Consider the following 10,444-nt stretch of genomic DNA (forward strand, 5'->3'; position numbering starts at 1 on the left):
TCCCCAAAAATTCCCGGGAAAATTCCTGGTCTCCTACAAATCACTTTATACCGAGCCGGACTCGTTTGGCATTTGTCGTCACTTGTAGACGCTTGGACACATTTTCCCCGCAATCGGGATGCTATCCAGAGATGCTATCATTCATCTGGCCTTCCGGGCCTTCCTTGGGCCTTCCCCAGAAAGTGAATCTGCTCTCGTGGTGACTCACGTGACTCAGTGACTCGTGACTCCTCCGCTGGGCGGTGAGTCAAGGCGAGTTGACAGCAGTTCCACGCTGGCACAACCTTGCTCTTATCTGATGGCCTTTCTCGAACGTTGTAGGGACTGCGGAGTTGATGAAGGGGATGGAGGTTTGGCTTACTACCCAGACAATCTCTCGTCTCGGACGTGGTTGTGGCACTTGTGGTACTGTTCAGCTCATTGTTCCCTGCAGTAAGAAACCACAAAATGAGAGGAGCTGGAAATGCAATATCAATGATGATTCAGCAATTTCTGGACGCCATACATCATCACTCTTGGCTGCCGATGGCGGCAAAAAGATTATGTTCCCGATTGTTACTGAATTCTGATGGTTTGCAGTATGGACGGGAATATGCATAAGCGTAAAAATATCCGACGTGCTTCAGCAGTTTTGACAGAAATATCCAAGCTGGAAACTACTGGTTTGAACCAAAGCAAATGAATCACATGGAAGTGCACGCCATACACAATGGATGTGTCATGCTTCTAAATAGTCTGGCAACTACTCATGTGCGTATATTTGCAATATTGACGCAATAGTTGATGCAACTCCGTAGCTATGCAACATTTCCTTTCATTGTTCGCCCATGTTCTGAATGGTTCGTCCGGTCCGGGCAATGCCTACTACGTCTTTTTGATTCGTCGATCAAGACCAGCTATTTTTTAGAGATGCAAATTGCAGATAGGTGCTACTGCAACGCGAGAGAAGTCTTTGTTGCATGCGATGAACGTCGCCTCTGCAGTCTGCACCGTCTGTTGGCTGACAGCAGGCGTGATTTAGACAGCCTCTGCTGTCGATATTAGCATAGTTAGGGCCAGGGTGAATGTATAATGGATTAAGTCAGCATTGCAAATGCTCGGGAGCGCAGTGGGACAACGTTCCGGTCTGGCTTCAAGGTTTTGCTGGGAGGCGCAAATGTACGGCGCTGCAAGACGGGTAGAGCTGCAGTTTTTCATCGACTGTGGCCGTGCCACCTTCTTTACAAATCCCATCCCGTTTGCTGTGTCTTGTTGATAAGGGATGGTTAATGGATCATATAACTATAGAGGTAAGTTTAACGCTTTACATACCTGCTGCATTTAATTTGATCTGATGTCGGAAGCTGACGTCACTTATTAGACGTGAGAGCAAATATTTTGTACACGTAGGGGTGGTCACGCATAATTGATAATCCTTTTTTTTCTACAATACCTATATGGAACGCGTGAAATCTTACTAAGTAGAAACTGATGAGACAACCTTCAACAAACAGTCATCTTTCTCTTCGACTCTACCTCTCGGCCCTCATCGTCTCTTCTTTCCACTCTCTCCCTCCCACTCATCCCCTCCCCTCCCCTTCCCCGATCATCGCTTACCGCCCGCTCACAATATACCGAGGACAGGGTGGGATTACGGAAATCCCGTGTACCGCACTATGCAGGTGGCGCCACTTGCCTCTCGCCGCAGGGGAGTGGAAAAGCCGGGAGATGCGCCAGCCCGTCCTGCGCTGCTGGTGTCTGGGTGTAAGTAACTCGAGCGGGCAGTTGTAGCGCGGAGTGGGAACAGCCAGGGTGGTTAGCCGTTGTGTGGTAGGAGTTAGACGGTGGGAGTGAGAGAGTTGGAGGTTGGAGTTGGATGCTGGAGTTGGACGCTTGGTGAGGAGAGAAGAGTGGAAAGAGGGACGAGTGGGAGGCAGAGCGGCGGAGGATTCACAAAACAGGTTGGTTGCTATTGTGAGAGTAGTATGTGCACGCTTGTTTACGCATGTGTGGATGTGCCGGGTACGTTTGGTGCAGACTCGTACTGACTTGCCTATGGCCGATTTTTTTTTTGGGGGGGGGGAGGGGAGGGGAGGGTAAGGGATTTATTCTCGCTATTTTGTTGAAAGGTCCAGTGCTTTCTGTGTACTTTCTGTTTATGCCTTGGAGGCAATGTTATTCGGAAGCGGTGGGGATGAACGGTCGGTATTTTTGCCTAGAGCAAACCAAATAATTTGCCCTTAGATAGTTGTGGTTGTCTTTCCACATGACCAATGGGTCAGGAAGCAAAAAAGTTGATCTAATCCATAAAACGTCTAAAAATGCAGCCAAGGAACGAGCGAGCACTTAATCCCACTCTTCCGGTAGCACACTGTCAGAAAGATACGCTCCATAAGCCCAGAGTGATTGCCAAAGGCTCGGTAAAAACTGCAGTCTTGTCTGCAACGAACGTGCAGAATTTGCAATGGAAGTGAGCAAGTGCAATGCTTTCACAACCACACCATGCCGATACATTTCGGGCACAACACTTACGACAAAGTAACTTAGCCAACTGCTGTAAGCAAGCCAAATATAACTGCTCCGAATCATACATATAGTAGTGAAACGAGTTTTCAGTAATGTGTTTGGTGTGGTAACTTGTGATAGAAAAGCTTGCACCTCTAATCTGCGGGGCTGGATATGCGGTCACACAGGATTTCTGGTTAGCTGCAGTATTGGAGATCAAACACTGGGCTCTGACCTTCACTATACAGAGGCAGCCGGCTCGCTGTCGGCACTGAAACTCCGCGCTGAACAGGGTGCGGGGACGACCGGCCGGAACACGTGTAGGTAAACACGCGCAGGTCAGGAGAATGATAGGAAAAACTCAGAACGTGAGCTTAACTGTGCTTTTCATGGTGAGGAGATGCGTGATCAAGTAGCCGTTTTTACGACGGGCTATCTGGCGAATGCACCTGATTTGACCAAATCAGCACCAAACCTATTTTATAATAAATATCTTCATATCATGAATTTATTTCAGTGCTTTAATAGAAAATAATGTCTGATAATTTGACAAATGAGATCTATAAGCATCTATGCAGTGAGTGAGTGAGTGAAAATGAGGTTTTAAGGCGTCCCTGTCCATTGGACATTCGGCCGCCTACGACCGGTAACTTTTAAGAAACACAATACAGCTAATTTGACAAAATCTGCACCAAATCTGCACCTAATCTGCACCAAATGTGTACCAGATGGCCGTCTCCATGACGGTGATCTGGTAATAATTGGTTTTACCTAAAATTAATTCATCTAAATTCTACCCCATAATATTGATCAAGTGGAGCGATACGCGGTCTAGTGTGTTGCTTTTATTTCAATTTTACCATAAGGCTGTTTTGATTCAAATTGATTTCCTTCAGTTTTGCAATATGTGTGGTACCGTAACACACAGTGTATTCAAATATTTTGATACAATCCAAGTCGAAGCAACGAGCTCAAATTCTCTTTTATTCACACGGCGTGAGACAAGAAGGGAACAGGCAGACTTATCAGCTTCTTAAATGCACACTACAGGGGCAAGTAAACTGCAAAATATTCAGCTGCCACGCAGTGAAACGCGCTACATGCCAGGTAGCCAGCAGCTGCACTGGTTCAACCTGAGGGTCACGGTTGGTTCGAAATCCTGCTCAGAAAGTTTATCCTTTTTACTGCTTTCAAACTTAATTTTAGCTCAACGAACTGCATTATGCTTTCATGGCCGTAAACACCGTGTTGTAAGAGGTTTGGAAACGCATGTCGTGTGGAAACGGAGCCCCGATATGCAAAGGCGAAAGGAACCTGGCAGCTTTCTTCCTATTCGTATCCTCTGCAGGCGCGAGCTTTATTTGGACCATCCTCGATCCTACCAGGCGGGTATTCCCAGCCAGGCCGCGAAGCTGTTTAGATATGCAATGTGCATTGAACAATTGCTGATTCTGGGTCAGCCATTGCATACTTTTATGAGATTACGACAGGGACTGCTGCATCAGTTGTGCCCCTTGTTGTTGAAGGAGCCGGAAGAGCATTCACTTTTGCTCTGGCATTATCGGCTGAGTTAATGCTCACGGAAAGCAAACAAATGCGGAAGTCACCCCTCGCAATATCGTGAATTATTTATCTGCATGCCTTGGATGACCTCTGGGGCCTACATTGCTAGATGAAATATGAGCATGCGAAGCTGTATGCATGCATTCATGCACTGGCATTGTGTAAGATTATGATGTGGTTTCACAATCCACTGGTTCAAACTCGTTCACCTCCTGAGTCCTGAGTGTCATACGAATTACTATCTTTTGCACTTTTGCTCATAAGTGATGTACCCACGCTCCTTTTACTCTCAGGTTTTCGCCATTACTCGAATGGAAATTTGAAGGCATGCCTAACTAAGTCTTATCCAATATGATAGCCACATTAAGCCTCTCACGATTCAACCTCATGCCTATTATGCCACCCTCTTTCTTTTCTCCCTAGTCCCATCAGACATAAAAAACGTTCATCTACCCTACCTTTTACACCAAACCAGTGTTCGCCACGGGCCGGGCCAGCCCAATGGGCCATGGGCTGGGCTGGGCTACAGGCTGGGCTGGGGTGGGCTGGGCCCACAAATATGAAGGATTGATGGGCTGTGGATGGGCTGGCCAATAACTGTAAAGTGGACTCAAGGGTTCGCGGCTGAGACAAAAACCGTAACTAGCTTATTACTGTGCGAGACGCAAAAACGAGTTAATATTGCACGTATGCAATGTGAATTGGGCATGCTGCTCGCAAAATATTTTTATCTTTGGCTAACTTTGGATGACAGAATGCCTGTGTGGTGTCCATAATTTTTTATCCATTTATTTTTGACGGGCTGGGCCGCCGGCCGGGCAGGGCTTTGACACTTTTACCATGAATGGGTTCGGGCTGGGCCGAGCTGAGAGCCCATGGGCCTGGGCTGGGCTGGACTGGGATTTTGCGGCCCGCGGCGGACACTGCACCAAACCACTGAGACCCTTAGCTACTATCTGACTAACGACAAATCCCGTAACAACCCATCGGCATCCCTGTCATTCCCCGTACCTTCCACCCCGCTCGCAGAACCGCCCATAAGCCTTGACACCTTCCCGGCTGCCTTTGTGAAGAGTCGGTGAAGTCTTTGTGAGGGAAGCGCACGGAGGCTAAGCCTCACGTTTTTCACCGGAAAAATAGCGGGATCTCTGGGTATTTCCCGTCGTGAATAGGATATCATCACGGAGACGTGTGGTGCTTACGTGTGAGTGGCGGGACTGTGAATGAAAGAAAGCGTCCGCGCTCACCTCCGGTCTGACGGTGACGTCATATGAGGATTATGACGTCACAGTACGTAATGTGGAGAATTCCTGGAGTGTGTAGGAAAAATGGGTGTAGTTACTAGGGATTCGTAAGGTGCTTGGTGTCTCGTGACTAATGTCATGACTGGTAGAAAAGAGATAGAGGCCTCTGCCGACAGTGTCGGTTGTCGCGGAAATGAAATTTTAGCTCTCTAGTCTGTAGGTCTCCGTCTTACCGATTAGGTTCAGAGAGCGAATGGTGCGCAATGAGCAGGGACGTTTTTTTTTTTTTTTTTGCTTAAGATTGTTTGTTTTTAGGTTATTTGTCTTCAGTATCGATGAATTGAATATTGATTGGTTCTATTTCAGTTTTGGCGATTTGTTTTGTTTTGTTTTGTTTTGTTTTGTTTTGTTTTGTTTTGTTTTGTTTTGTTTTGTTTTGTTTTGTTTTGCTAGTTGTTTGGTTAGGCCTTTTCAGTCTGATGAGACGGAGACCATTGCAGAGCCGGAAGGGTGGTAGGAATTGGGGGAAGACATTAGTCTGGGTGGGCACCTTAGTGACACTTCTGGGCTGAGTCGACCCAACTGGACAGGCCACCCAGCCCCGCTACTGGTCACCGCACCCGGCTACGGGCCCGCCCCTGGGCCCAATCTTATAACATGCCGTACTATTCTATTCACGGCATTTGGTAACATGACAGTGATACCAGTGCCGACAAACGGTAATCCGAGTCGACAAAATGATGCTTTGGACTGTCACATACGATGGACTGAAAAGCGTGAAAACCATCCTGCAGCCGTGTTCTGCAGCTTAACTTCAGCCAGTGCTGCCATATCCATTCCACGGCGTTAATAAGATTGAGCCCAGGTGGCCGGGGAGGAGCTACCCAATACACATACCTACCTACCTATGTGGGATAAAGGTGACTGTCCAGCCTGGATCAGGGGGTTGAGGCGTGGAGGACGAGGATTGGAGTATGCTGAGGATGGAAATTGGAAGCAATGAAACGGAATGGACGGAATGGGTGTGGTGGAATAGCATCATATTTTTTGGTGTAGCTGTTATTTCATCAATATTGGGGTAAAGTTGATAACGCGTCAATATGAATGCCTAGAACGTCTTCACTTTGACTTGAATTTGATGTTAGATTTTAAGTGATTATTACATTAATAACTAGTTCCTGAATCACCTATCTACAACCGGTCACTTCACTTTTGTGAGGTGACCGCTTTTGACAAATAAGAATGCATCATTGCAAATTGCAATGCATGCACTTCGTGCCACATCACTGACCGGTCTCCTCTCGCCCTCCCGCAGGTTGACCATGTCACTCCGCGTCCGGCCGCTGGTGGCGCTACTGCTGCTGGTAAAGATGTCGCTGGCGTCGGCACTGCGGCTGCCCCGTCAGGTGGACGCTGCTGAGGTGATAGCCAACCAGACGGGGGCAGCCAGACAGTTCTGCCAGCGGGGGGAGTTTGAGTGCGTGCCGTATTACCACTGCGACTCGGACGATATTATCACAGACGGAGTCGGTGCACTCGATATCAGGTGGGTACTGGTAGACCATGAGAGGTGGAGGGGGGGGGGGGGGCGGTGTTTGGTGCGGTGAGGGGGGATTAGGTTACGTCCAGCCCAGAGATGTTTGATGTGAGAGCGAAATGAGATGATCTGAGACTGAGTCTAATGCAACATGAGCTCGGCCAAAGTAGCGATGTCCATTCCTGATGACAGTTGATCGGCTTTTTATGAATAATGGGTACCTACACGAAGTGGGCTCGTCCTCTTTTTATTAGACCACCGCAAATTATACTACTGAAAGGTGAATAGTGACTGACTTCCCACGATTATACCTCATGGCATGTCCCTTATCACAAAAAGAAGAAACTCCGACAATAACACCCGCATCCTGCACGCAGGTTCGGCGGGGAGCTCACCGAGAACGCCAAGCATTCTCCGACGAGAACGCACGCCGACTGCACCGACTTTCTGGACGTCTGCTGCACGAGACCGCACGTGAAGCGTAGCGATGACCTGCAGGAGAATCCCACCTACCTGCCCCGGTGTGGGCGGAGAAACGAAGGCGGGCTGGGGGTGCGCATCATTGGATTCAAGGTGAGATGGCACCAATGGCATGTAATGAGATACTTGAGTATGTATGATTGCTGAAAATGACCGCAAAAGAGGCATAACGCTCGGCAATGGTTAGATGCTTTATGCCCCAATTATGCCCGACGTTAAGCAGATAAACAAAGAAAGAGGCTTTCAGCTTGAGTTCCTACCAGTAAAACCACATAAAAAAAAACAAGAAAAAGCACACACCGTTCTTCTCTCGCACCTCCTCCAGAATCATGAGTGAAGCATAGGCTGTACCGCAATGCCTGACTGTATTGCGGCACAGTCTACCTATCGTACGCATCAAACCGGAGTTATTCAGTCTCATTCACTGTCCAAACAAATTCAGATTAAAATTAGCACGAATTCAATGAGGGGAATCGAACGAACAGCATTCTGAACTGCTGGAGGTGCACCGTTGTATCTGACCTGTTTCCTCATATCATGTATCTGGTTGTGATCACTGATCGGCCATGGTACCTGGCAGCCATTCAACCTGTTTGCTTTTGCAACTTTTTTCTGGTGATTGTATCTGACCACTAGCTCATCAAGGGCGCTTCCGTCTAAGACTTGTGAAATATGGCCGCTACTGTATCTGATCGTCACGTCACTGTATCTGACCGCTGTTTACGTTTAGCATATCTGATCATCGGCACCATGTTTGCTGTATTTGTGTCTAACCATTACAGTATCTGACCGCAGTTCACCAGATTTATCTGACCACTGTATCTGACCGTCACTGTATCTAACCGCTACTGTATCTGACCGCTATTAACTACCTATCTGACCACCAGGAGGGTGAGAGCCAGCCGGGCGAGTACCCGTGGCAGGCGGCTATCCTGAGGCCCGGCAGGAACACCGGCGAGTATCTGTTCCTCGGAGGTGGCTCCCTCATTCACCCGCAGGTAGGTTGAGGAATATTTTCAATTGTGTACCAGATACATCGGATAAGTGATGGTAGTTTTCCCACGGTGACTATATAAATTAGTTTTCCAATGCTTCAGTGACATGGACTGATATCCGATTTATTTTGCAAGCTCAAAGCTGTCTTGGTTTCCGAAATTCAGTCATTGAGGAATTGTCGCGAACTCACCATATACCTATTCGAGGTAACGTTTTTGACGGGCCGTATTTTCCCACTTCGCTAAGACAGAGGTGTTACTGAATTCCCTAATACTTTGGTAAACATTTCCACAATGCTGTATTGGTGTGTCTTCTAAATTTCAACTTGTATTGTTCTTTGTAACGCGGCGTATTAGATAGTTCCTATTTCGTCCACCAGGTGGTGCTGACGGCTGCCCACACGGCCCGCAAGTACCGTGACCTCGAGGTGCGGCTAGGGGAGTGGGACAGTCAGCACACCACCGAAATCAACACCCACCTCAACGTGCCAGTGAGGAAGGTGGTACGACACGCCGAGTACAGCGGCGGGAACCTGCAGAACGACATAGCGCTCCTCTTCTTGGAAGGTACGCGCGAGAGGGGGGGTTGGGTAGTAGTCGGGGAGGTAGCTTTGTTGTATCGATAGGTCAGACGTAGCTTACCTGGCTTCTGGGGAGTTTCGAGCTCGCTGCATGTCTTGTCAAAGATATGGCACGTTTTTAGGGCTTTCATAATGGGTTAAAATGAATGAAAGCATGCCAATATATGTTAAGATTAGCCTGATTAGGTGCCATTAGGAAGCACTATGTATATTGTAGAAAAACAGCTTACAAAGTAGCCATCGTAGCGAGTGGACCGTATAGACCTATAGGAATTGCACAGAGTTAGCGACAACTACATAGCATGTCACTGTTGTAACTTAACCGTTAATACTTGTTTGCTAAAGCTAATTTCGCAATAAACCTTACCGGTATGCAGTCTGTACTTCGTGACGAAACAGGCATAAAATAACCGCAAATGGACTCATTACCTACCCATCCACTGCGTTTAAAACACTCATTCATCACCGTTCAAATACCCGCACCCCCGTCGTTCTGTTTGCAGTGCCTGTGCACCTGCAGGCGCACATTGATACCATCTGTCTACCCGACGCGGACTTTTCCCCGCAAGACTGCGTCGTCACTGGCTGGGGTCGCAGTGCGTTCCGTTCCGGTGGCATCCAGACGGTGCTGAAATCCATCTCTCTTCCCGTCGTGGACGACTATAGGTGCGAGGCCGCCCTGCGCCGCACGCGACTGGGCGACGGGTTCTTTTTGCACGAGTCGTTTATGTGCGCCGGCGGTAGGGCAGGTAGAGACGCGTGTACTGGGGATGGAGGTTCAGCACTGGCATGTGAGGACCCCCTCCAGCCGGGCAGATACGTGCAGGCTGGGATAGTCTCGTGGGGTATTGGCTGTGGCACCCCCGGCTTGCCCGGTGTTTATGCCGATGTGCGTCATTTTACACAGTGGATATATGACCGGATGGCTGAGGAAGGGTTGAGCCTTTGATGTGTGGTTTGTGCGATGTGTAGGGTGGAAATGGTTTGAATATATGACGATATATGTGCTGACTTCTGTGAAGGAATCAAGAGACAATGTTGCTGGTTTGATAAATGTGAAGCTCATCGCTGTGAGGCCATTAATCAACAAGTTGCGTCGTATTAATTAAAGGCACAGGTACTTACTATAGGGTGCTATGCTATGTGTTGTGTTGAACTTTAGAGTATAATAGTGATTACTGATTCCAATCCAATTAAAATAGACAAAATTTATAGTTTAACCTTGGCGTTAGGGTTCATCGTCTTGCTAAGACGCGAGGCTATGCGATTTTTGCAATGTGTAAACGCGTGGCTTAGACTAGGGTCCTAGAGGCGAACGTTATCTTTGGGATGCAATATGCATCATATGTACACTTCTTGCACAGTGTTGTCAGTTGTAAAATACATGCCACAAATATTGTGCAATAATTTTTTGCCTGTTAGCCAATTGGCACTCATTCACAATTACGTTTGCTCTAGAAAGGGCCACATTACGGTTCTTTCGATGAAGATATGAGCACAATAATTGATCTTTTGTTTTGCTGTAAAGAGGGTGTAGGTTATTGCTCTTGTTAGGCTTAA

At 47.8% G+C, this 10,444-nt stretch overlaps 1 protein-coding gene across 2 annotated transcripts; it reads left to right on the forward strand.

The window, feature by feature from the left end:
* Nucleotides 1–1,683: 1,683 nt before the first annotated feature.
* On the forward strand, nt 1,684–10,291 carry LOC122390223 (phenoloxidase-activating factor 2-like). Of its 2 annotated transcripts, none has more exons than XM_043382952.1 (6): nt 1,684–1,940; nt 6,607–6,837; nt 7,206–7,401; nt 8,196–8,306; nt 8,684–8,870; nt 9,388–10,291. In XM_043382952.1, exons 2-6 carry the CDS (start codon nt 6,614–6,616, stop codon nt 9,831–9,833), a joined length of 1,164 nt encoding a protein of 387 aa, XP_043238887.1. In that variant the 5' UTR covers nt 1,684–1,940; nt 6,607–6,613; the 3' UTR covers nt 9,834–10,291. The 2 variants fall into 2 exon arrangements, with proteins under 2 accessions (XP_043238887.1, XP_043238888.1); XM_043382953.1 differs by having other exon boundaries at nt 1,743–1,944; nt 6,605–6,837.
* Nucleotides 10,292–10,444: the final 153 nt, after the last annotated feature.

This window comes from Amphibalanus amphitrite, unplaced genomic scaffold (assembly GCF_019059575.1).
Source record: "Amphibalanus amphitrite isolate SeventyFive unplaced genomic scaffold, NRLGWU_Aamphi_draft 000387F_arrow, whole genome shotgun sequence".
Classification (NCBI taxonomy): Eukaryota; Metazoa; Arthropoda; class Thecostraca; order Balanomorpha; family Balanidae; genus Amphibalanus; species Amphibalanus amphitrite.

Excerpts from the sequence above, each read along its gene's own strand:
- LOC122390223 (XM_043382952.1), top strand. The coding sequence starts at position 6,614 with ATGTCACTCCGCGTCCGGCCGCTGGTGGCGCTACTGCTGCTGGTAAAG. Across the intron at positions 7,402-8,195 it reads TGCGCATCATTGGATTCAAG|GAGGGTGAGAGCCAGCCGGG; the intron begins GTGAGATGGCAC and ends TCTGACCACCAG. Across the intron at positions 8,307-8,683 it reads GCTCCCTCATTCACCCGCAG|GTGGTGCTGACGGCTGCCCA; the intron begins GTAGGTTGAGGA and ends TTCGTCCACCAG.